At 42.2% G+C, this 26575-nt stretch overlaps 2 protein-coding genes across 2 annotated transcripts in view; both read left to right on the forward strand.

Annotated features, from left to right (window-relative positions):
- LOC133422522 (caskin-2-like) overlaps window positions 1-8088 on the forward strand; it is a 48523-nt gene extending 40435 nt beyond the window's left edge. Inside the window, 4 exon segments of the mRNA XM_061712548.1 lie at window positions 2787-2976; window positions 2978-3413; window positions 3764-4292; window positions 6945-8088. Of these exon segments, the coding sequence (XP_061568532.1) occupies window positions 2787-2976; window positions 2978-3413; window positions 3764-4292; window positions 6945-7044 (1255 nt within the window). The 3' untranslated portion in view covers window positions 7045-8088.
- Window positions 8089-9111: 1023 nt separating this feature from the next.
- LOC133422451 (uncharacterized) lies at window positions 9112-17991 on the forward strand. The gene is made up of 4 exons (XM_061712449.1): window positions 9112-9526; window positions 13232-14267; window positions 16029-16050; window positions 16189-17991. The coding sequence occupies exons 1-4, from the start codon at window positions 9146-9148 to the stop codon at window positions 16220-16222; spliced, it is 1473 nt and encodes a 490-aa protein (XP_061568433.1). The 5' UTR covers window positions 9112-9145; the 3' UTR covers window positions 16223-17991.
- Window positions 17992-26575: the final 8584 nt, after the last annotated feature.

A 26575-nucleotide genomic window follows, 5' to 3' on the forward strand; every position in this document is an offset into this window, starting at 1 on the left:
CCACCTGAACAGAATTGCCCGACGAGCCAAAAGGGAGGCAAAAGACAAAGTGTGCCCCTGTGCAGTGGTTAACTTCCTTCCTCCCTCCATGACCCCAAACAGGGCAGTCAGTGGGTTTGGTTCTAATCTGATTTTAAGCACCAGAGAGAGAGTATGAAATACTTCCATCCAGTACTTGTTTAGACATGGGCAGGACCAGTACATGTGGATGAGAGAGGCTTCGGCTACTTTACATCTTACACAGTATGGACTAATATCTGGGTACATGGAGGATAACTTTGCTTTGGAAATGTGAGCCCTGTGTACCACTTTGAACTGAATTAAGCAGTGACGTGCGCACAGGGAGGTTGTATTAACCAGTTTGAGTATGGACTCCCAGGTATCCTCTGATAAGGGAAGCCCTAAGTCCTGCTCCCATGCTGCTTTGAGTTTATCTGTAGGGGCACTCCTAAGATCCAGCAACATGCCATAGAAAGACGAAATGAGCCCCTTTTTGAATGGGTCTGTGGCAAGAACTTTGTCAACTGTGGTCAAGCCTATCGATGCACCAGGGCTGGGTGTCTGGGAAAGAACAAAATGTCTAGCCTGAAGATACCTAAAGAAATGTGATTTTGGAAGGCTGAATTTACTACTTAACTGCTCAAAAGATGCCACGTGCCGTCTATGAACATATCTCTAAAACGAATCATACCCCTCCTGTGCCATTCCTGGAAGGTGGGGTCCTCAAGGGATGGTTTGAAAGAGTGATTTGATGCAATGGGGCTAAGAAGAGAGAAGCTGTGAAAACCAAAAAACTTCCTAAATTGGGCCCAAATTCTAAGAGAATGTTTAACCACTGGGTTTTTGATTGATTTAAGTGAAGGAAGTGGAAGTGAGGAGCCGAGTAGGGCAGGAATTGACAGGTCATCAGTTGGATGTAACTCCATCGCCACCCAGTCAGGGCGGTCAGCGCCGTCGCAGTAGAAGGACCAGAATGCAAGGCAGCGCAGGTTAGCAGCCCAATAGTAATAACGAAAGTTTGGGAGGGCCAGACCACCTGCAGACTTTATTTTTTGAAGGTGAGTCTTGTTCAAACGTGGCCGTTTACCCCGCCATAGGTATGAAGATATAACTGAGTCAAGGGACTGGAAAAAAGAACCAGGAATAAAGAGTGGTAAGGTCTGGAAAAGGTACAAAAATTTAGGTAAAATGGTCATTTTAACTGAATTGATGCGACCCACAAGAGACATTGACAGGGGTGACCATTGTGTAAGGGTTTGTTTGGTCTCATTTAACAATGAGATAAGATTCTCTTGGAGCAGGTCTTTGTGTTTCCTTGTCACAGATATGCCTAAATAGGAGAATTTGTCATTTGCGATTTTAAAGGGAAAATTGGAAAGGTCTAAAGCATGCGATTCGAGATTGGTAGGGAAAAGCTCACTTTTGCTGAGATTCAGTTTATAGCCTGAGAGTTTCCCAAACTGACTGAGAAGTGACAGCGCAGGGGGTAATGAGGCCAGAGGGTGAGAGATGAAAAGCAAGAGGTCATCGGCATAAAGCGAGACCTTATGTTCCCTGCCACCTCTCCAGATACCGGACACATCCTCACAAGATCGGAGCGCTGTGGCAAGCGGTTTGATAGCCATGTCAAAAAGCATGGGACTAAGGGGGCACCCCTGACGGGTTCCACGATGCAGATTAAATGGTTTTGACCGTTGAGAGTTAGTACGAATTGAGGCTGTTGGGTGTAAATAGAGAAGTTTAATCCACAGAGCAAAGTTCGGACCAAAACCAAACCTGTCCAGCACAGCAAAGAGATAATCCCATTCGACGCGGTCGAATGCTTTCTCCGCATCCAGAGAGACAACGCATTCAGGGATAGCCTCAGAGGCAGAGTAGATAATATTGAACAGTCGCCTTGTGTTGAAGTAAGACTGCCTACCTTGATGACGTTTTTGTGTAAAACTGATTTATGAAAGAAAGAAAGAAAGAAAGAAAGAAAGAAAGAAAGAAAGAAAGAAAGAAAGAAAGAAAGAAAGAAAGAAAGAAAGAAAGAAAGAAAGAAATGAGCTAGATCAGGAGTCGGCCATCCAAAATGTTTTAGATCCATATTGGACCAAAAACACAAAAAACAAATATGTCTGGAGCTGCAAAAAATGAAAAGTCTTGTATCAGAATTAGAATGAAGAAACACATGCTGCATTTTTCTATATTAGTTAGAACTGGGGGAGATTTTTTTTTTCATTATGCACTTCGAGAAAAAAGTCAAATGTTGAGAAAAAAGTTGAAATGTTGAGATTAAAAAAGAAAGGAAAAAGGAAGAAAAAAAGGAAAAAAAACGGAAAAAAGAAAAAAAGAAGGAAAGAGAAAAAAAAGAAAAAAATTCGAAAAAAAAGTAAAAAAGTAAAAAAAAGGTCAAACATTTTTGAAAAAGCTCCAGGAGCCACTAGGGCGGCGCTAAAGAGCCGCATGCGGCTCTGGAGCCGCGGGTTGCCGAGCCCTGAGCTAGAAAGAAAGAAGGAAATGAGAAAGAAAGAAAGAAAAATTCCCGTTGATACGTGTTTGTGTAACAAACATGGCGGATCTGAGAGCGAGGAGTCATTACAGTTTTTTATCAATTCAATGTAATTGGTGTAGTTTAGTATTTAGTTTCTTTTAGAGCAGTGATTTGGCTCCAAAGACTGAATGTGGTGATAGATTTATAGTTACAAAGATGGACTTGAATTGGTATTTTTTTATCGTCATTTTTATCGTTATCGGGATAAATGCCAGAAATTATCGTGATAAATGTTTTTGCCCGTCCCTAGCGTGAGGAGCATCGCGGCGTCCCTGGAGGGCCCGGCCCCCGCGGCCCCCCCGCCGGAGCCCCCCCGGCCCCCTGACCCCCCCGGGGCCCGGAGGCGGGTCCAGAGCGAGTGCGTCCCCGACCGGGCCGTGGCCGAGCCGGACCGGGGCCCAAAGTCGGACTCGGAGGAGGACGAGTCGCGGGGCGGGGGGGCCCTGGGGGGGGGCCCTGGAGGGGTCGGCGTCCCCCCAGAACAGCTCCGGCGAGTGCATCCCCTTCGCCGAGGAGGGAAACCTGACCATCAAGCAGAGGCCCAAGGCCCCGGGGCCCCCCCGGGCCGAGGCCGTGCTGGAGCCCCCCCAGGCCGGGGCCGACCCGGCGTCCCCCGAAACACCGGCCCTGGAGGTGCCCGAGTTCAACCTGAAGGAGTCGGACACGGTGAAGCGCCGACACAAACACAAGGACAAGGAGGAGGCCGGGGATTCCCTGGCCGGGGATTCCCTGGCCGGGGACTCCCCCACTGCGCTAGGAGTAGGCGAGGCTAGCGCAGAGGCTAGCGCCGAGACGCCGGCACCGGTCAAACCTCCTCCGTCCCCGAAGCCGGCCATCGCCCCAAAACCCATCCGGACCAGCATCCTGGCGGCGCAGGGTGAGAGTTTTCTCTACATTGTATTTCAACATTAATCTCGAAATTTCGACTTTATTCACGAAATTTCGACTTTATTCTTAAAATTGTATTTCAACATTAATCTCGAAATTTCGACTTTATTCACGAAATTTCGACTTTATTCTTAAAATTGTATTTCAACATTAATCTTGAAATTTCGACTTTATTCACGAAATTTCGACTTTATTCTTAAAATTGTATTTCAACATTAATCTTGAAATTTCGACTTTATTCACAAAATTTCGACTATTCTTAAAATTGTATTTCAACATTAATCTCGGCTGGTCTTGTAGTCCTCCCTGGTCTAAGTTTGTTCTGTCTCTTCTCTGCAGGACTTCCGTCCCCCACGGTGACCGTCAGCGCCGTCCAGAGCGTGGCCTTCTCCTCCCCGCCCTCGCCGGCTCCCCCGGGTCGTGGATCCCCAGTTCGGGGGTCGCCGGCCCGGGGGGGTTCCCCTGCCCGGGGATCCCCAGTTCGAGGGTCCCCGGTTCCATCCCCGACCCCCCAGAGACACCAGGGCCTCGTCCCCGAGGCGTCCACCGGGACGGAGATCGTCCACCAGAGATTCGACCAGACCAGCCCCTCCCTGGCGCCGGCCCGGGGGGGTTCCCCGGTCCGGGGGTCGCCGGTTCGGGGGTCGCCGGCCCGGGGGGGTTCCCCGGCATTGGGGGGTTCCCCGGCCCGGGGTTCCCCGGCTCGGGGGTCCCCAGTTCGGGGGTCGCCGGCCCGGGGGGGTTCCCCGGTTCCATCCCCGACCCCCCAGGGTCTCGTGGTCCACCAGAGACTGGACCAGACCAGCACGTCCCTGGCGGCGGCCCTGAAGGCCGTGGAGAGGAAGCTGGAGGACTCGTCGTCTGACGGGTGAGAAGGTTCCCGGTTCTTCTCACTCCTGTTTAACGTCCAGATTAAAGTTGAAATACAATTTCGAGAAAAGGGAGAGATAATAACTAGACAATTTCCTCGCAGAAATTTCGAGAGTGCCACGGCGGGCTGCTGCACATTTGTGTACATTTTGCAAGCAATAAAGGTGAAGGACTCAATACCGAGTCCAATGACACCACCCATGTCTCTCTATGTCAAACCATTCAAAAGATATTTGACTATAACATATCAACCAATCAGAAGAAGGGGCGGGGCTAATTTTTATATATAATATACAAATGTAAATATTTATATGTATAATAATAATATACATATATATCCCATGAAATGGTTCCCAGCAGGACTGGGGATCATGTAAGGTCAAAAGGTCAGGGTTCAGATTTCTCCATTTTCCAGGTTATATTATATGAAGTCTGTACTGACTGGGTCATGTGACCAGTTCTGGGTCAGTCTAATCAGTCAACAGCTGAGCTCTGGTTGCTAGGGGCAACAAGAACCTCGAACCTGAGGTTCCGGGTTCGCTGTGAGAAAACGCCAGCTTTTGCCTTGTGACAAGTTCTCAAATAACTCCGATTTTTGAGACAACCATAGCTCCTAGTGGAAAAACAAAGACATCGTGAGAGACACAGAACCCGGCACATTCTGACAATCTTAATTTTATTCAGATATTCCTTAAAATGTGTTAGTAACGGCAGTTTGAAAACAAAGTGAGATTTTTTTGAAGAAAATGTTTGATTACATTGAAGTAAATGGAGACCGAGGCAGGAATTGGCGCTGCTTTAGCCTTCGCTGTTTAAATTTTGTGCATACCCCGCCTGTCAAAGTTAAATTTTATGAATCCCAACACCTATGTCTACATTTTGACCAAAAATTATTTGTCCAGCTTTTACGGTTCGGCCGTGAGCTCGAGTTACAAATAAAAATTATGGTCATTTTTTGAATGTTTCTCTCACTCTAAAAAATTAGAACTTCACTCTAGATTTGACAAAAATGTGATTTCCAGTCCTCGCTTGAGCGCTCATATCTTGAAAAGTGTACATTTTACTAAAAAACAGTTTCAGGTTTGGAGAGAGAAGAGAAGTTTTCCTCCGTTTTGAAGTTTGAATGACAGTTCTACGTGCAAGTATGAGAAAGATACGTGACTCAGAAAAAAGGTGAATTTGGAGTTTTTCCAACCTCCTTCCAGCCACAGTGTGACATTCTGCCCCATTCACTTACATGGGAAAATCTCCCCATTAGTTTGGAAATTTGGAAATGTTTTTGCACTTTGTGCAGACGACGTTTCGCGTTTTCTCAAAGCTGCGAGACTAGTTACGCGCCAAAGTTTTGTCCGGAAAATGAATAATAAGATGAAACGCACACAATAACAATAGTGCCTCTGGCTGTGCCAAGAGGCATTCCTCCTCCATAGCTATTGCATAGCTATGGAGGAGGCGTGCCACTTGGCGCAGCCGTGGCACTAACTAGAAAATTTCCTCACAGAAATTTGGAGAGTGCCACGGCGGGCTGCTGCCCATTTGTGTACATTGGTGAATTTTTCAGCAATAAAGGTGAAGGACTCAAAACTAAGTCTGATGACACCACACACGACTCTCTATGTCAAACCATTCAAAAGTTATAGCATTTACTCTGGGTTATTTGCTGTGTGTGTGTGTGTGTGTGTGTGTGTGTGTGTGTGTGTGTGTGTGTGTGAGAGAGAGAGAGGGGGGGGTATTTAATATATATGTATATATATATATATATATATATGTATATATAAATTCAGCGCCTACAACTTTCTAAATCAGTTCAGAATTTTTAGAGTAACGGTGTGCGAGTGGTGAGGCCCCAAACTTCTCCCAATGCGTTCCGGATGGCGCTAAAAGCGCACGTTTTTGCACGTTGCCCAAAAACGTGCACGCCAATCGCTAATAAAAGTCATAGCACACGATTCCCGCTTAAGGCGCACGTTTCTACGTTTTTACTTTACGCGTTTTCTCAAAGCTGCGGGACTAGTTACACGCCGAAGTTTTGTCCGGAAAATGAATAATAACATGAAACGCACACAATAACAATAGTACCTCTAGCTGTGCCAAGAGGCATTCCTCCTCCATTGCTATTGCAGAGCTATGGAGGAGGAGTGCCACTTGGCGCAGCCGTGGCACTAACTAGAAAATTCCCTCACAGAAATTTGGAGAGTGCCACGGCGGGCTGCTGCCCATTTGTGTACATTGGTGAATTTTTCAGCAATAAAGGTGAAGGACTCAAAACTAAGTCTGATGACACCACACACAACTCTCTATGTCAAACCATTCAAAAGTTATAGATTTACTCTGGGTTATTTGCTGTGTGTGTGTGTGTGTGTGTGTGTGTGTGTGTGTGTGAGGGGGGGTATTTAATATATATATATAAATTCAGGGCCTACAACTTTCTAAATCGGTTCAGAATTTTTCGAGTAACGGTGTGCGAGTGGTGAGGCCCCAAACTTCTCCCAATGCGTTCCGGATGCTGCGCCACGAGGCACTCACTCTCACTCTAATAATAATAATAATAATAATAATAATAATAATAATAATAGTAATAATAATAATAGTAATAATAATAATTGGGAGACCCCGGTTCAGGTTCTAATTCCTGTTCTCTGTTTCTCAGCAGCAAGTCCGGCTCGGTCCGGTCGGCGGGAAACATCCTGGACGACATCGGCAGCATGTTTGACGACCTGGCGGACCAGCTGGACGCCATGTTGGACTGAGAGGAGGAGGAGGGACTTCCCAGCATTCCTAGCTGCAGGACTTCCCAGCATTCCTAGCTGCAGGACTTCCCAGCATTCCTAGCTGCAGGTCCGGGGACTTCCTGGTCCAGGTCCTGGTCCTGGTTCTGGTCTTGGTTCCTGAACACCAGCACTTCCAGAACTAAAACCCAAAAAACTCCCAGACCAAGTCTGGTTCCAGTCGCCGTGTCAGACTCTTGTTGCTATGACGACAAGCCCCTCCCCCTTATTTTTATCCTGCAGTAAATACAACTTTTTTTTGTGATATTTTAGAAAAAAGACGTCAGAGATAAAAAAAAAAAAAAACGATTTAAAAATATGGTGCCAATTCTAACCACCGATTCCGTTCTGCAACATTTTTCTTTCCGTTGTTTTTTCAGGTCATTGATGTTTTGTTTTTTTGTTTTTTTTTACTGTTTTTTTGTATTTCAATTATTTATTCACACATTTTAAGACCCACAGAACAAAACATGTTTTCTTCGCCAACAAATGACACTAAAAAGTGCTGAAATGATGTCAAACTTTGTACATAAACGACCAACAGAGACGTTGTTTCTGCCGCCCCCTGGCGGCCGAGCAGAGACACTACACGCCTTTTACTCAGCAGTAGAAACGTCTTCCTTTCAGACGTCACTTTATATGAACTTTACTGAGTATTAGGTTATATTAGAAATATTTGAGAGGAGGAAGATTTGTTTTTATTGTGCACTTTGAGGAAAAAGTTGAAATGTCGAGATTAATGTTGAAATTTCGAGAACAATGTTGAAATACAATTTTAAGAATAAAGTTGAAATTTCGTGAATAAAGTTGAAATACATTTTGACTTTTTTCTCGAAGTGCATAATGAAAAACAAATGTTCCTCTAAAATATTATTTTTATTTTTCTCCTGCCGAGCGAACAAACCTGGAGCTCTGACGTCACGTTAGCGAAACATAGCTACGCTACAAAAGTCCAAACATTTCAAGTTTTAATATTTAAAGAAAAATATCTATTTTCTACTGAAGATGTTTGTACAAAGGGAAGGGGGCGGGGCTTAGCTGGGAGGGAGGGGCCAACATATGAGGGCGGGACTAATATCTGAGGGCGGGGCCAATGTCTGAGGGCGGGGCCAAAGTCTGAGGGCGGGGCCAATGACGCATCACTGCCACACAAACTATTTTTTAACATTAATTTTAGCCAGATTAGTATTTAAATGAGAGTAATCTAAGTATGTATGTTGTTACGCGACAGATATCTTCCGTTTTTAACCAAAGGTTTGTATAAAAACATTTATTTCCTGGATTAAATGTTGTTTTCTGCCCGAGAGCTTCTGAGCATGCTCAGTTCGACCTGTGATCATGTGACCAGCTTCTCCAGCATGACGTCAGAACCAAACCCAGCCTTTACAGGGAGGCTTTTATTGTGAAAGGGTTGCAGGAAGTCATGATTGAACCAAACCCAGCCTTTACGGGGAGGCTTTTATTGTGAAAGGGTTTCAGGAAGTGATGATTGAACAGCTGTTATGATGTTTATATCATAAGAATTATAAGTTAAAACAAACACAAGCTGAATAAAACACTGTTTATAAGAAGTTCCAGTGTGGAGTCTTTATTTCTGCTTTTATTGGGATTTGTTCTTTTTTAAGTTGGAAATATTTTGTGGGCGGAGTCAGAGAGAGTCAAAAGAGGCGAAAAAAGGCAGAAAAAAGGTGAAAAAAAGGCGAAAAAGAGGAGAAAAAAAGGCGAAAAAGAGGTGAAAAAGAGGCGGAAAAAAGGCAGAAAAGAGGTGAAAGAAAGGCGGAAAAGAGGCGATAAAAAACGAGAAAAGAGGCGGAAAGGAGGAGAAAAAAAGGTGAAAAAAGGCAGAAAAGAGGTGAAAAAAAGGCGGAGAAGAGGTGAAAAAAAGGTGAAAAAAGGCGGAAAAGAGGCGAACCAGAACCTCTGTACCTTTATTGTGAAGGCTGATATCTGTGCGGGTCTTTTATTGTGAAGGCTGATATCTGGGTATTAGCGGGTCTTTTATTGTGAAAGCCGTCAGAGCTGCAGGTCGCCGGTTCCGCTCCATCAGCTGGACCTGAACCAGAACCAGAACCAGAACCAGATCATGGACCTGGACCCGGTCTTCCTGGTCCCCGCGGTGGTGATCACGGTGCTGGCCGTGTATGTGGCGGCGGCGCTGCTCAGCGGCTCCCCGGCAGCACCGGGGGCCCGGGCCGGGTCACCCCGGGCCGGGTCACCGGTGCCCCCGGGGGCCGGGTCACCCGCCAGGTTCTCCGGGTCACCCACCGGGTCTCAGGCCGGGTCTCAGGCCGGGTCTCAGGCCGGGTCTCAGGCCGGCTCACCCCGCGCCTCCTCCGGGTCACAGACGCCCAGGACCCGCGGCGGAATCCCCGGATCTCCCGGAATCCCCGGATCTCCAGGAATTCCCGGATCTCCAGGAATTCCCGGATCTCCGCTCCGGACCGAGCTGCTCTCCCAGCTGGAGGTGAGACCTTTAATTACTATCATTATTATTATTAATTAACTTAAATAAGTTAACAAGGAGGATTTTTTTGTGCCAAAATTATATAAATAAATACACCTTAATTAATTAAAATGGGAATGAAATGTATCATTCATTAATGAAATGTGTAATTAATTAATTAAATACTGAAATATTTATTTACTTATTTATTTATTTTTTAACTATTCTTTATTTTATTTTATTTATTTATATATATATTTTTCTTTTATTTTTTATTTTTTAATTTAACTTAAATAAGTTAGGAATTTTTTTGTGCCAAAATTAAATAAATAAATACATCATTAATTAATTAAAATGGGAATGAAATATATAATTTATTAATTGTGTCAATAATTAAAATAGGAATGAAATACATCATTCACTAATTAAATGTGTCATTAATTAATTAAATACTGAAATATTGATTTACTTATTTATTTATTACCTATTCTTTATTTTATTTATTTATATATTTTTTATTATTTTATTTCATGTATTTTTATTTTTTTTTAATTTAACTTAAATAAGTTAGAATTTTTTGTGCCAAAATGAAATAAATAAATACATCATTAATTAATTAAAATGGGAATGAAATATATAATTTATTAATTGTGTCAATAATTAAAATAGGAATGAAATATATCATTCACTAATTAAATGTGTCATTAATTAATTAAATACTGAAATAATTAAATATATATTTTTACTTAAAATGAATTGTATTTTTATCATTTAATGACATGGCTAAGTTAGTTTTTCTTCCGGTAGTTTAACTTCCGGTCCCCCCCCTATCCAATCAGAACCTTCACATCCCCCAGACCTGGAGAGGAATTGGAGAAAGACCATCAAACGTGTTTCCATGGAAACCTCCATTCAGAATTACTATTTCCATGTAAACTCCAAGGAAAATACTTTAATTCTGAAATATTTAATTTGGAATAATTAATTCCGAATTAATTATAATTATTATAAAAACCAACTGACTGTTTAAACTCTCAGATGTCCAGAGATAAAAACCAACATGTGAAGCATGGACTGATGGAACCGGGTCATGGAGGTTTGTGGGGGTTTGAGTGGAAGAATAATGGATCTTTCATCCAGGACGTGGAGCAGGACTCAGGCCCCGTTTACACGTAGTAAAAACGGTGGTGTTTTCCTGCGTTTTGTTCCTTCATTTTACACGAAAACGAAGCTCAAAGTCTCCAAAAACCATCATTTCTGAAAACTCCGGCCAAAGTGTAGATTTTTAAAACCTCCGTCTTCACGTTTGCTTGTAAACGGAGAGAAACGGACATTTATTCTTCAGAACGTCACATTATGAGACAGAAACGTCACCAGCGTCATGAGTGACACCTGTGGTTACAATTAGTTTGTAACCGTCAATATTTTCTTGTATTTTACCTGTTTTTCCCAAAATTCCGTTTTATTTTTTCACAAATTCCGTTTTATTTTTCCACAAATTCCGTTTTATTTTTCCACAAATTCCGTTTTATTTTTCCACAAATTCCGTTTTATTTTTCCACAAATTCCGTTTCATTTTTCCACAAATCCCGTTTTATTTTTCCACAAATTCCGTTTTATTTTTCCACAAACCAAAGACTCTGGTTCATCTTGGAAGTAACTGGAAGTTACTCGTGTCATTTGTTGATGTTTTTTTCCAGGATTCTGATTGGCTAGCATGACTTTATCTTCTCGTTACACTGCCCCCTGTAGGTTTGGCTGCTCATAGCACCTTAACAGATATTTATGCAGGTTCCTGGAAATGATGGGATTTTTATAAACGTACAGGGGGAAATATCTGTTTTTGAGAAAAAAGACGAAATTTGAGAAAAAAGTCTAAAATTTTGACAAAAAAGTCAAAATTTCAAGAAGAAAGTCAAAATTTTGAGAAAAAAGTCGAAATTTTGAGAAAAAAGAGTCAGAATTTGGAGAAAAAAGTCGAGAAAAAAGTTGAAATTTGGAGAAAAAAGTCGAAATGTCAAGAAAAAACTCTAAATGCACCAACAGCTTGACAGTGACATCATCAGTTCTGCAGCTCGTTAAGTCTCTTCCTCGTTAAGAGCTGATGTCGTTCCCTCCTGGCTTAGCAGAGACCAGCTGGGGCTCAGCAGATTACCCAGCAGCCCCGGCTGCTCCCGCAGCGCCGGGGCTGCTGGGTAATCTGCCTCCCCCACCGTGACCTGGTACGACCCGGTGCACTGCAAAAACTCAGAATCTTACCAGGAATATTGGTCTTATTTCTAGTTAAAATGTCTAATTTTTAGTCAAAAAATCTCATTACACTTAAAACAAGAATCATTACCAGAAAAATAACTTATTTGACAATTTTCACCTATTCAAGTCAATTTTCACTTGAAATAAGTAGAAAAATCTGCCAGTGGAACAAGATTTATCTTCTTATTACAAGCAAAAAAATCTTGTTCCACTGGCAGATTTTTCTACTTATTTCAAGTGAAAATCTACTTGAAACAGGTGAAAATTGTTGTTTTTTCCAGTGATGAGTCTTGTTTTAAGTGTAATGAGATTTTTCTCTCCACATTTCGGCTTTTTTCACAAAATTTTGACTTTTTTTCTCAACATTTCGACTTTTTTTCTCGACATTTCAACTTTTTTCACAAAATTTTGACTTTTTTTCTTGACATTTCGACCTGTTTTAAGTAAATTTTCACTTGAAATAAGTAGAAAAATCTGCCAGTGGAACAAGATTTATCTTCTCATTACAAGCAAAAAAATCTTGTTCCACTGGCAGATTTTTCTACTTATTTCAAGTGAAAATCTACTTGAAACAGGTGAAAATTGTTGTTTTTTCCAGTTATGACTCTTGTTTTAAGTGTAATGAGATTTTTTGACTAAAAATTAGACATTTTAACTAGAAATCCAGGTCCAGGTCTCGTCCAGGTCTGAACCAGGTCCTAGTTCTGGTCCAGGTCCAGAACAGGTCCTAGTTCTGGTCCAGGTCTGAACCAGGTCCTAGTTCTGGACCTGGTCCAGAACAGGTCCGGGTCCAGGAGGCCCCGCCCCCGTCCGGCCCCCTGCTGCACCTGAGCTGCAGCAGGTAATCTCACCTGTCAATCACCTGTCACCTGTCCGTCACGCAGCAGGAGACGCTGGAGAGATTAGAGACAACATGACCAAACCCCCGCGTTGTTTCAGGTCGTCATGGAAACCGTTGAGACACTGAGAGGTGGAGAGATGGAATAAAACTATATACACATATACATATATATATATATATATATATGTGTATATATATATATGTATATGTGTATATATATATATGTATATATATATATACACATATACATATATATATATATATACTGTGAGAGGTTCAGGAGACAGAGATGGAATAAAACTATATATACATATATATATGTGTATATCTATATATATATATGTGTGTGTGTATGTGTGTATAAATAATTGCTGACACAATGTAAATCTCTGAACCGGTTCCACTGAGGTTTCTGGTCCAATAAGAAGATTTTTATGTTTTACAAGAAACATAATAATGTAATTAATATCATTATTAATTATTATTATTATTATTATCATTATAATTAATATCAGGACAGAAAGTTCTGGACTCTCTGCTCTGATGTTTCTAATCCTGGTACTGTCGGGTCACCGGGTCGTCGGGTCAGAACCTCCTGCAGCAGTTCTGAACTCTGACCTCTGTCCTTCCAGGCTGATCCAGAACCAGGACCTGAAAAAACAGGACCAGGACCGGAACCAGGACCAGTTAAAGAACCGGAACCTGCTCCAGAACCAGAACCAGCTCCAGAACCAGAACCAGCTCCAGAACCAGTTCTATCCCCAGTGAAAGTTCCAGTGAAAGTTCCAGAACCAGAACCGGTTCTACAGCCAGTTAAAGAACCAGAACCGGTTCCAGAACCTGTTTCAGCCCCAGTGAAAGTTCCAGAACCTGTGAAAGAATCGGTACCAGTTCTGGAACCAGTTAAAGAACCAGAACCAGAACCAGTTAAAGAACCAGAACTTGTTGTAAAATCAGTTCCAGAACCAGAACCAACCCCAGAACTGGTTCCAGGACCAGAACCTGTTGCAGAACCACTGGAAGTACAAAAACCTGCTCCAGAACCAGTACCGACCCCAGAACTTGTACCAGAACCAGTTCTATCCCCAGTGAAAGAACCAGAACCGGTACCGACCCTAGAACTGGTTTCACAACCAGTGAAAGAACCAGAAACTGTTGCAGAACCAGTACCGGAACCTGCTCCAGAAACTGTACCGACCCCAGAACTTGTTGCAGAACCAGTGAAAGAACCGGAACCTGCTCCAGAACCAGAATCAGTTCCAGAACCTGTGAAAGAACCAGTACCAACCCCAGAACCGGTTCCAAAATCCCTTCAGAAATCTGAAACGGTACCAGGACCATTTGCCGAGCCAGAACCGGTCCCAGAACCAGAACCAGAACCAGAACCAGTTCCAGAACCCGCTGTAGTTCTGGAATCGGCATCTGGACCTGGACCTGTTGAAGTTCCAGAACCAGAACCAGAACCAGGGACGGCTACGCTGGTCCAGAGTTCTGAGTTGGTTCCTGAATCCGGATCTTCTGCCGGGACCAAAGAACCAGAACCGGAACCAGAACCAGAACCGGTTCTAGAGCCAGTTAAAGCACCAGAACCAGAACCAGAACCAGAACCAGAACCGGAACCAGAACCAGAACCGGAACCAGGATCGGAACCGGAGGCCCGTCAGAACGGTAAACATCTTTCAACTTTAACCTTGACATTTTTCTGGTTTTTCTTCCCGTAGACGTGACTTCCTGTTTTGGGAGAAATCTCACTTTAGGTTCTAGAGCGGTCGGCTGTGCAAAAATGAATCAGAAACACACTCGCTTTTGCTATAATGAATACATTTATTAGCAAACAAGCAGTGCAAACAAAAAGACTCACACACAACTGCCCTTCGCTAGGATAACTGTGTCAGGCTATCCCCGCAAATGACAGAGCAACAGACAATTACACAGGGGCTAGGCCTGAACTCTTACCTTAACACGGAGGACTGCAGAGTAGTGATGCACCGATTGTTCGGCCGAAAATGGCAAAAAAACACTTTCAGTGTTCGGTGGAATAAGTGGGAAAAAAACGAACAATTATTAACGGCGTTGTAAAATAAGGAAATAGACTGACCGCTCCCGTAACGGTTGCACCACAAACATAAATCGTTGGCCAACCAAAAACTAACCCCATAAGAATTTTACCAACATTCACCAGGAGGTGGAACCAAAACAACATAATGCTGGAAATTAAAACATGTTCAGTTTTTTATGTTCAATAAATATTTTCTACCTTGTAATTTTGTAAAAGGTTTTTGTCTTTGAAAAGCCTAAATCAAATTTATTTGATTTATGCAATGGTGAAAAATTTGGCAAAATAAATGAAAAACTGCTGAAGAACCATGTTCGGTATTCGGCCAAGTGTTTATTTTTATTTTCGGTTTCGGTTTCGGCCACAAATTTTCATTTCGGTGCATCACTACTGGAGAGCCGACAGTCCAAAAGCAGAGCGGCCATAAACCCGCTGGGCGTCGTGCACTAGACCCGCAGCAGACTCTGATCTGAACTTCCGGCTCTCGCGTCTTTATACGACATCTCGCGGAGGGGGTTGCCCCTTCAACCCCCGCCTGCCAGTTCTCACGCTAAGTCTAAGTCTAAGGCTTGGTTCACACGGGAGCCAAGCGCCTCTCTCACAGTTACATTAAACAACAGGTGCACAGCTGATATGACTGTTTTGAGAATCAAGATCATTTCAGGACACAAAACATATTTTTTCTTCCTTCATTCCACCTCTTGGCCTGAAAATGTCCTAATTGAAAAATAAGCATAATACACGAGAAATAAGCATAATACATGAGAAACAAGCATAATACATGAGAAACAAGCATAATACATGAGAAACAAGCATAATACATGAGAAACAAGCATAGTACATGAGCATATGAAAAGTTGAATTAAGGGCATTCCAGGACACCAAACATATTCCGCCTCTCACTTCTTGTAGACGTAACTTCCCGTAGACGTAGACGGTTTGTCATCACATTCATATCTCCCCATATTGTTCATTTCTGTTTATACATTTTATCTGTCATCTGTCATCCTACGTCACTTTTTGTAAAGATTCATATCCGGCACTTTTTAATCCTCATATTGTACATTTCTGTTTATTTCTGTTATACATTTTACTTTATTCTATCTCTTATTTTATCTCCTTATACTTGTTTGCTTTTATATTTTTATTTTTATTTTTATTGTATTGCACCAATCACCACAACAAATTCCTTGTGTGTGTTTAACAAACTTGGCAATAAACCCTTTTCTGATTCTGATTCTGATTCTGATATCTTTGAGTTTGATTGTGATGGATTGTTGTCCCGCCCCCTCTGTGATGACATCACTGAGGGGGCGGGGCTCTGGTGACATCACTGAGGGGGCGGGACTTTAATGACGTCTCTGTCTCCACAGATGCAGATGAGACCAAACAGAGGTGGGTGTAGCTCCGGAACCAGAACCTGACCCGGTACCAGACCCCCCTGTGGACCTGGACCTGGACCAGGATCAGGACCTGGACCTGGTCCTAGTTCTTCAGAAGTTTCTGGACTTTGATGACTTTTATCTTTTCCAGGATCGAGCTGACGTCCGACTTTACCTCCCTGTGACGGAACCGGAACCAGGCCCGGGGACCGGGTCCAAGTCCAGATCCAGGTCCAGAACCAGGTCCCGTCCTGGTCCCGTCCAGGTTCCAGCTGATCCAGAACCAGGAACCAGTTCTACACCAAAGTGCCTCCAGGAACCTGGAGGGTCCGGTTCCTGGTCCAGTTCCTGGTCCGGTTCTGGTCCGGTTCTGGTCCGGTTCCCGGTCCAAGACCCTGGTCCGGTTCTGGTCCAGTTTCTGGTCCGGTTCTGGTCCAGTTCCTGGTCCGGTTCTGGTCCGGTTCTGGTCCAGTTGGAGCTCCTAGTTCCTGTTAAACTAATCGTTTGTTTCTATTAAACTTCTCAATAAATGAATGAAACTGAAGGAACTGCCGTTTTTATCATTAGATCAACAACATGTTAATGTTCAAAAGCACCTAAACTGCAAAAACTCTACTAAATGTAAAAACTAAATGTTACCAGGAATATTTGTCTTGTTAGTGCCACGGCTGCGCGACATGGCACTCCTTTGGGGCTTCACCACTCGCACACCGTTACTCGAAAAATTATGAACCGATTTAGAAAGTTGTAGGCCCTGAATTTAACTACAGTCCTGTGGATTTTCAGAGCGATGGCACAAATAGTATTTGCACGAAGTGCAAAAACATTTCCAAATTTCCAAACTAATGGGGAACTCATTTTCCCATGTATTTCTATGGCCCCATTCAAAGCGGATGGGAAAATGTCGAGAAAAAAGACAAAATTCACATAACTTTCTCATAGTTGAACGTAGAACTGTCATTCAAACTTCAAAACGGAGAAAAAACTTCTCTTCTCTCTCGAAACCCCAAACAGTTTTTTCCTAAAATGTACACTTTTCAAGATATGAGCACTCAAGCGAGGACTGGAAATCACTTTTTTGTCAAATTTACAGTGCGGCTTTCAGTTATTAGAGTGGCAGTTAGAGTAAAAAAATAACTAGATTTTTTATTTGTAACTCGAGCTCACGGCCAAACCGTAAAAGGTAGACAGATAATTTTTGGTCAGAATGTAGACATACGTGTTGGGATTCATAAAATGTGACTTTGACAGGTGGGTAATGCACAAAATTTAAACGGGGGGGCTAACAGCCATGCAAATTCCTGCCTCTGTCTCCATTGACTGCAATGTAATAAAAAGTTTTCTTAAAAAGAATCTCTCTTTGTTTTCGAGGTCTCATTGGTGCAAATTAGCCGCACCTCCTCTTCTGATCGGTCGATATGTCATAGTTCCTATTTTCTGCAATAACTTGAATGGTTTGATATAGGAAATGTCATCAAAATCGCAATCATCCGGCAGTAGTCCCGTGGCACTTCAACATTTCCTGAAATTTTCTAGTTTCTAGTTAAAATGTCAAATTTTTAGTCAAAACAAAATCTCATTCCACTTAAAACAAGTAATTACTGGAAAAAAAACACAATTTTCACCTGTTTCAAGTAGATTTTCACTTAAAATAAGTAGAAAAATCAAGATTTTTTTTGCTTGTAATAAGAAGATAAATCTTGTTCCACTGGCAGATTTTTCTACTTATTTCAGGTGAAAATGTACTTGAAACCGGTGGAAATTGTCAAATAACAAGTTATTTTTCTGGTAATGAGTCTTGTTTTAAGTGTAATGAGATTTTTTGACTAAAAATGAGACATTTTAACTAGAAATAAGACAAATATTCCTGGTAAGATTTTGAGTTTTTGCAGTGTAAGAATACAAGATTAATAAATATAAAATAAAGGTACAATACACGTGTATATGTGTGTATATGTGTGTGTGTGTATATATATATATATATATATATATATATATATATATATATATATATATATATATATATATATATATAATGAGGTGGAATATGCTGTATGTTTGTGTAGTTATTTTGTTTAAACTCAGGAAACTTCTCATATGGATTTATTTATGTATTTTGTTTCATTCTCTAAATTCTAAATGCACTAGTTTATAAAAGCTAACATTTTTTATTGTGAAAAGTTTAGGCGTCATAAGTTTAGGCTTCAGTTCAGTCTAAACCTGTTGGTCCTTGTTTTTAGTTAAAATTGTAAAATTCTGTATATATATATATATATATATATATATATACCAAAAAATTATATTTTTTAGTATTACACTGATGATTTTCACCTGTACTTTGGGTTATTTGTGTTGTGGAAATTGAAACTAAACTAAACAACAAATCAAATCTTTTTCATTTTTGTTTAAATCAGGTTTTCATATTGATTGTAATAATATTATTATAATATATTAATGTTCATGTTATTCCACCAGGGGGCAGCATGTGCTGGGAAATTGTGTGTAAATATCATTTTCCAGTTCTGCTAAATGTGTTTTTGGAAGTTTGATAATTTGATAGGCCGTGTCTAAATAAAAAAAATAAAAAATAAATTATTTTTTATGTGAGTGATGATTCATACGTGATCTAAGGTTTGTTATTGTAGAAAAACACAATAATTAATATTAATTATAGTTGTAGTTTTTGTAATACTTTGTTGTTCCACTTCAAATTGTTGCAGTTTATTTAAAACCCAAACTAAAGTAGATAAGGTGTTTAATGGTTTATAAATGATCTATGTGATTATTTAGTTTCTTTTAGTCGCCTACACTTAGATGACACTCAGTATTAACTTAGTACTACATCACTTTAAATATTAATGTAAATCAACCCCAGGCTGCTCTTGTAGCTGAATTTGCTCCATTTAGATTAAAAAGCATAGATGGTAAAAACCTGCCCGGCTGATGAAACAACACTGGAGAAAAAAAGAAGAAAGAAAAGGAAAAAAAAGGGGAAAAAATTAAGTTGACTTTACTTGCAAATGAATTTTGTACAAACTAAAAATTAAGTAGTTTATACAAAGTCTAGTCTTTCTTGATCTACATAAAAATCTTGTGCGAAAAAGTCGCCTTAATTTTTTAAAAGTAGATCAAGATATTTTTACTGTGGTTTCTACTTAAATAAATAAAACATGTTTCATCTAAACGTTGGTCAATCTGCCCAATAGATTAAAACTGTTAAAGGAAAAGTAAATATGTAGTTTGTGTGTAAATGAAAAGATTACTGGGATTAATTACAGAAAAACTGCTGGTTCAGGAAAACATTACAATGTCTTGTTTTTTGAACAAATGCAGATTCAGTTCAAAACTAGATGTATTCATGTAAAGCAACAAAGTTCATTTTGAATTGTTAATATCACAGATTTAAGTAGGTTATATTTACATACGCTTAGATTTATTTATTTCAGTGTATATATATTATATATTATATATAGCCTCGGCTCTCGGCAGCAGCGCTGCAGTTCCTCGACTCGGCCAGCAGGCGGCAGCAGCGGGTCTCTAAAGTTGGAGATAATATAAATAAATAAATAAATAAATAAATACATAAATAAATAAATAGGAAATAGCCAAGTCATTTTCGCAATTTCTAGTTTTCTTCACCCAAAAATAAATATATTTTTTTTTCATTTTCTTCTTTCTTTTATTTCTTCACCAAAAAAAAGTTTTCTTTTGCTTCATTCTTTTTTTTTTGACCAAAAAAGAAAATAAAGGTTTTTTTTTCATTTTCTTTCTCTTTTTTTCACCAAAAAAGATTTTAAAGGTTTGTTCTTTTTCCCCCGTGGGTCCTGGTCCAAACCAGAAAAAAACTGAAAAAACTCAGAAAAAACGTCCCCCGTGGGTCCTGGTCAGAGTCAGCTGTATTACAGGAAGTATAATATATATAATATATTAAACTTCTCAATAAATGAATGAAACTGAAGGAATGGGCCATTTTCATCCATTAGATCAACAACAAATTAAATCTTTTTCTTCACCATTGTTGATTAAATAAGGTTTTCCTATTGATTGTAATTCCCTGTTATTCCACCAGGGGGCGGCATGTGATGGGACATTGTGTGTAAATATTATTTTCCAGTTCTGCTAAATGTGTTTATGGAAGTTTGATAATTTGATAGGCAATTTAGAGATTTCAAATCACAACTCATCACAGATTCTGGAATAATCTCCTCGGCCTTTGGAACCATAAAGATTCAAGTCATTTTTAATCCAGTTCAGTTTAAAGTTCCATTCATAGATTCCAGTTCAGTTTCTTTCAGACCAAGGTCGTAGTTTTTAATAAGGTGAGATCTTTTAGATAGTGGGATTTGTTTCTCCATATGAAATTAAAGATCAGAGTTTGCTGTTCGGATCATTTGAGGAGAAACTACAGAGATAAACACGGATAAACTAATATTCTCTCAGCTCTGGTTAATACGACTCTAGAATACACAGATCTCTTATTAACCCGTGATTTACAGATGTTTTTATATGATCTATTTTCTTTTCTATGTTGATTTGTTCTCTTTTATTTTTATCTTTACATATTGTTATACCTAAGTATTTTACTTCATTCTTTACAGGGAATCTTTCAGTGACGTCAGTTCAGTCAAAGCTCATCTATCAGGTACGGCAGGTTACGAGTGACAGAAGTCTCTGTAGCTGATCTGTGTGTGAAGAAGCTGATTTATGTAGTTTATCTGTGTGGGGAAGAAGCTGATTTATGGTTCTGCGTTGGTGTAACGCAGACCCTACGCCGTAGGGTACGCCGTAAGACTGATTTATGGTTCTGCGTTACACCAACGCAGAACCATAAATCAGCTTTTAGAGAGCAGAAAAAGTATCTGACAAACGCAATTTAACTCATTCTGTTCACTTTATTCACTATGTCAGTGCAACAATATCACAGGGACATCCCAGTTTAACTTTAAACAGTTAAAGTCCAAATGCAAAAAGCAGAGGGAGAGTAAAAAAAGTCAAATATTTCCCTTAAACAGATTTATAAGAGGTTAGGGTGATGTGATTTTTTACATTAAGCAGTGTGCATTTGTAGGCATACTTTGAAATAAATTAAACTGTAGGCCTATTTCAGTCTATACTTGTGTAAAAGTAAAATAAAAAAATACCCCACTTTAATATAAATAAAAAATGTAGCTGCAGCTTAGCAGCTTTAAAAATAAATATAGAAATTAAAAATAGTTCTTTTAAAATTAGATGGTATCAACTCAAACTCCAAGATAACTGGCCAACAAAATAAACTAATGACGAAAAAGTAATTTAGAAATATCATTTATTTATGTTTGGATTTTTTTCGAGGCCAAAGGTTCAGACCCCGGACCTGGTGGAATCATCATGTTCTGATATACATTGGTAGTTATTCTATATGTATTAAATAATAGAATAATCAATACAAATAGACACAGAGTAATTCCATAAATGTATTTAAAAAACAAACATTTACATTTCCCCTGAAGCCGCGGTGGCGGCTGCCGGACCTTCATACCCAATAGCAGAGTTGGTAGTAACGAGTTACATTTACTCTGTTACATTTACTTGAGTAAGTTTTGGGAAATGTTGTACTTTTAGGAGTAGTTTTGAACAGTCTTACTAAGGTACGGCAAGGTTACGAGTCACAGAACTGTAGAGTATCAATAACACGTCCAGCAAATACTAACACAGAAGTTTATGGAGCTGATCTGTTTGGTCAAGAAAACTGGAACTTTTTACAATGCTAAAAAAAAGGAATATTTGTCTTATTTCTAGTCTTCACCTACAGGTATCTATATACAGCGTGCACATCTTCAGTTTCCTATTTCACCATAGTTAAAATGTCTCATTTTTAGTCAAAAAATCTCATTACACTTAAAACAAGAGTCATTACCAGAAAAAATAACTTGTTATTTGACAATTTTCACCTGTTTCGTGCGTTTTTGCCTTTTTCGTGCGTTTTTGCATTTTTTCGCGCGTTTTTTCGTGCGTTTTTTCGTGCGTTTTTGCATTTTTTCGTGCGTTTTTTCGTGCGTTTTTGCATTTTTTCGTGCGTTTTTTCGTGCGTTTTTGTGTTTTTTTTCGTGTGTTTTTTCGAGTTTTTTTCATGCATTTTTTCGTGCGTTTTTGTGTTTTTTTTCGTGTGTTTCTTCGTGTTTTTCTCGTGCGTTTTTTCGTGCGTTTTTTCGTGTTTTTTTCGTGCGTTTTATGCATTTTTTCGTGCGTTTTTGCGTTTTTCCGTTCTTCTTACTACTGGTGGGACATGGTGGGACATCTACTGGTGGGACATGGTGGGACATGGTGGGACATGGTGGGGCATGGTGGGACATCTACTGGTGGGACATGGTGGGACATCTACTGGTGGGACATCTACTGGTGGGACATGGTGGGACATCTACTGGTGGGACATGGTGGGACATCTACTGGTGGGACATGGTGGGACATGGTGGGACATCTACTGGTGGGACATGGTGGGACATGGTGGGACATGGTGGGGCATGGTGGGACATCTACTGGTGGGACATGGTGGGACATCTACTGGTGGGACATCTACTGGTGGGACATGGTGGGACATCTACTGGTGGGACATGGTGGGACATGGTGGGACATGGTGGGACATGGTGGGACATGGTGGGGCATGGTGGGACATGGTGGGGCATGGTGGGACATCTACTGGTGGGACATGGTGGGACATCTACTGGTGGGACATCTACTGGTGGGACATCTACTGGTGGGACATGGTGGGACATCTACTGGTGGGACATCTACTGGTGGGACATGGTGGGACATCTACTGGTGGGACATGGTGGGACATTTACTGGTGGGACATCTACTGGTGGGACATGGTGGGACATCTACTGGTGGGACATCTACTGGTGGGACATCTACTGGTGGGACATGGTGGGACATCTACTGGTGGGACATGGTGGGACACCTACTGGTGGGACATGGTGGGACATCTACTGGTGGGACATGGTGGGACATGGTGGGACATGGTGGGACATCTACTGGTGGGACATGGTGGGACATCTACTGGTGGGACATGGTGGGACATGGTGGGACATCTACTGGTGGGACATGGTGGGACATCTACTGGTGGGACATCTACTGGTGGGACATGGTGGGACATGGTGGGACATCTACTGGTGGGACATCTACTGGTGGGACATGGTGGGACATCTACTGGTGGGACATCTACTGGTGGGACATCTACTGGTGGGACATCTACTGGTGGGACATGGTGGGACATCTACTGGTGGGACATGGTGGGACATCTACTGGTGGGACATGGTGGGACATCTACTGGTGGGACATCTACTGGTGGGACATCTACTGGTGGGACATCTACTGGTGGGACATCTACTGGTGGGACATGGTGGGACATCTACTGGTGGGACATCTACTGGTGGGACATGGTGGGACATCTACTGGTGGGACATCTACTGGTGGGACATGGTGGGACATCTACTGGTGGGACATGGTGGGACATCTACTGGTGGGACATGGTGGGACATCTACTGGTGGGACATCTACTGGTGGGACATGGTGGGACATGGTGGGACATCTACTGGTGGGACATCTACTGGTGGGACATGGTGGGACATCTACTGGTGGGACATGGTGGGACATCTACTGGTGGGACATGGTGGGACATGGTGGGACATCTACTGGTGGGACATCTACTGGTGGGACATGGTGGGACATCTACTGGTGGGACATGGTGGGACACCTACTGGTGGGACATGGTGGGACATCTACTGGTGGGACATGGTGGGACATCTACTGGTGGGACATGGTGGGACATCTACTGGTGGGACATGGTGGGACATGGTGGGACACCTACTGGTGGGACATGGTGGGACATCTACTGGTGGGACATGGTGGGACATCTACTGGTGGGACATCTACTGGTGGGACATGGTGGGACATCTACTGGTGGGACATCTACTGGTGGGACATGGTGGGACATCTACTGGTGGGACATCTACTGGTGGGACATGGTGGGACATGGTGGGACATCTACTGGTGGGACATGGTGGGACATCTACTGGTGGGACATCTACTGGTGGGACATCTACTGGTGGGACATCTACTGGTGGGACATGGTGGGACATCTACTGGTGGGACATGGTGGGACATCTACTGGTGGGACATGGTGGGACATCTACTGGTGGGACATCTACTGGTGGGACATCTACTGGTGGGACATCTACTGGTGGGACATCTACTGGTGGGACATGGTGGGACATCTACTGGTGGGACATCTACTGGTGGGACATGGTGGGACATCTACTGGTGGGACATCTACTGGTGGGACATGGTGGGACATCTACTGGTGGGACATGGTGGGACATCTACTGGTGGGACATGGTGGGACATGGTGGGACATGGTGGGACATTTACTGGTGGGACATGGTGGGACATCTACTGGTGGGACATCTACTGGTGGGACATGGTGGGACATCTACTGGTGGGACATCTACTGGTGGGACATCTACTGGTGGGACATGGTGGGACATTTACTGGTGGGACATTTACTGGTGGGACATCTACTGGTGGGACATCTACTGGTGGGACATGGTGGGACATCTACTGGTGGGACATGGTGGGACATTTACTGGTGGGACATCTACTGGTGGGACATGGTGGGACATGGTGGGACATCTACTGGTGGGACATGGTGGGACATCTACTGGTGGGACATCTACTGGTGGGACATGGTGGGACATCTACTGGTGGGACACCTACTGGTGGGACATGGTGGGACATTTACTGGTGGGACATTTACTGGTGGGACATCTACTGGTGGGACATCTACTGGTGGGACATGGTGGGACATCTACTGGTGGGACATGGTGGGACATCTACTGGTGGGACATGGTGGGACATCTACTGGTGGGACATCTACTGGTGGGACATGGTGGGACATCTACTGGTGGGACATGGTGGGACACCTACTGGTGGGACATCTACTGGTGGGACATGGTGGGACATCTACTGGTGGGACATCTACTGGTGGGACATGGTGGGACACCTACTGGTGGGACATCTACTGGTGGGACATGGTGGGACATCTACTGGTGGGACATCTACTGGTGGGACATCTACTGGTGGGACATCTACTGGTGGGACACCTACTGGTGGGACATCTACTGGTGGGACATGGTGGGACATCTACTGGTGGGACATCTACTGGTGGGACACCTACTGGTGGGACATCTACTGGTGGGACATGGTGGGACATCTACTGGTGGGACATCTACTGGTGGGACATGGTGGGACATCTACTGGTGGGACATGGTGGGACATCTACTGGTGGGACATCTACTGGTGGGACACCTACTGGTTTCCGTGCGTTTTTTCCTGCGTTTTTGCGTTTTTTCGTGCGTTTTTTCGTGCGTTTTTGTGTTTTTTCGGGCGTTTTTTCCTGCGTTTTTTCGTGCGTTTTTGCGTTTTTTCGTGCGTTTTTTCGTGCGTTTTTTCATGCGTTTTTTCCTGCGTTTTTTCGTGCGTTTTTGCGTTTTTTCGTGCGTTTTTGCGTGCGTTTTTTCGTGCGTTTTTGCGTTTTTTCGTGCGGTTTTGCGTGCGTTTTTGCGTGCGTTTTTGCGTTTTTTCGTGCGTTTTTGCGTGCGTTTTTGCGTTTTTTCGTGCGTTTTTTTGTGCGTTTTTTCGGGCGTTTTTGCGTGCGTTTTTGCGTGCGTTTTTGCGTGCGTTTTTGCGTCCGTTTTTGCGTCCGTTTTTGCGTCCGTTTTTGCGTTTTTTTCGTGCGTTTTTGCGTGCGTTTTTGCATTTTTTCGTGCGTTTTTTCGTGCGTTTTTTCGTGCGTTTTTTCGTGCGTTTTTGCGTTTTTCCGTGCGTTTTTCCGTCCGTTTTTGCGTCCGTTTTTGCGTGCGTTTTTGCGTTTTTTCGTGCGTTTTTGCGTGCGTTTTTGCGTTTTTTCGTGCGTTTTTGCGTTTTTCCGTGCGTTTTTTCGTGCGTTTTTGCGTCCGTTTTTGCGTTTTTTTCGTGCGTTTTTGCGTGCGTTTTTTCGTGCGTTTTTTCGTGCGTTTTTGCGTCCGTTTTTGCGTCCGTTTTTGCGTTTTTTTCGTGCGTTTTTGCGTGCGTTTTTGCGTGCGTTTTTTCGTGCGTTTTTGCGTTTTTTCGTGCGTTTTTGCGTCCGTTTTTGCGTGCGTTTTTGCATTTTTTTCGTGCGTTTTTGCGTGCGTTTTTGCGTGCGTTTTTGCATTTTTTTGTGCGTTTTTTCATGCGTTTTTTCGTTTTTTCGTGTGTTTTTTCGTACGCATGAAAAAACTCACAAAAAAATGTACGGAAGTACGTTTTTTTGTACGTTTTTTTGTGCGTTTTTGCGTGCGTTTTTGCGTGCGTTTTTGCGTGCGTTTTTTCGTGCGTTTTTGCGTTTTTTCGTGCGTTTTTGCGTGCGTTTTTGCGTGCGTTTTTTCGTACGTTTTTTCGTGCGTTTTTGCGTTTTTTTCGTGCGTTTTTGCGTTTTTTCGTGTGTTATTTCGTGCGTTTTTTCGTGCGTTTTTGCATGCGTT

This window comes from Cololabis saira, chromosome 21 (genome assembly GCF_033807715.1).
Source record: "Cololabis saira isolate AMF1-May2022 chromosome 21, fColSai1.1, whole genome shotgun sequence".
NCBI classification, from domain to species: Eukaryota; Metazoa; Chordata; class Actinopteri; order Beloniformes; family Belonidae; genus Cololabis; species Cololabis saira.

What these genes read in the sequence shown, in the direction of transcription:
- LOC133422451 (XM_061712449.1), top strand. Translation starts at nt 9,146, where the DNA reads ATGGACCTGGACCCGGTCTTCCTGGTCCCCGCGGTGGTGATCACGGTG. An exon ending in AGCTGCTCTCCCAGCTGGAG is followed by an intron (nt 9,527 to 13,231) that starts GTGAGACCTTTA and finishes CTGTCCTTCCAG; the next exon opens with GCTGATCCAGAACCAGGACC. An exon ending in ACCGGAGGCCCGTCAGAACG is followed by an intron (nt 14,268 to 16,028) that starts GTAAACATCTTT and finishes CTGTCTCCACAG; the next exon opens with ATGCAGATGAGACCAAACAG.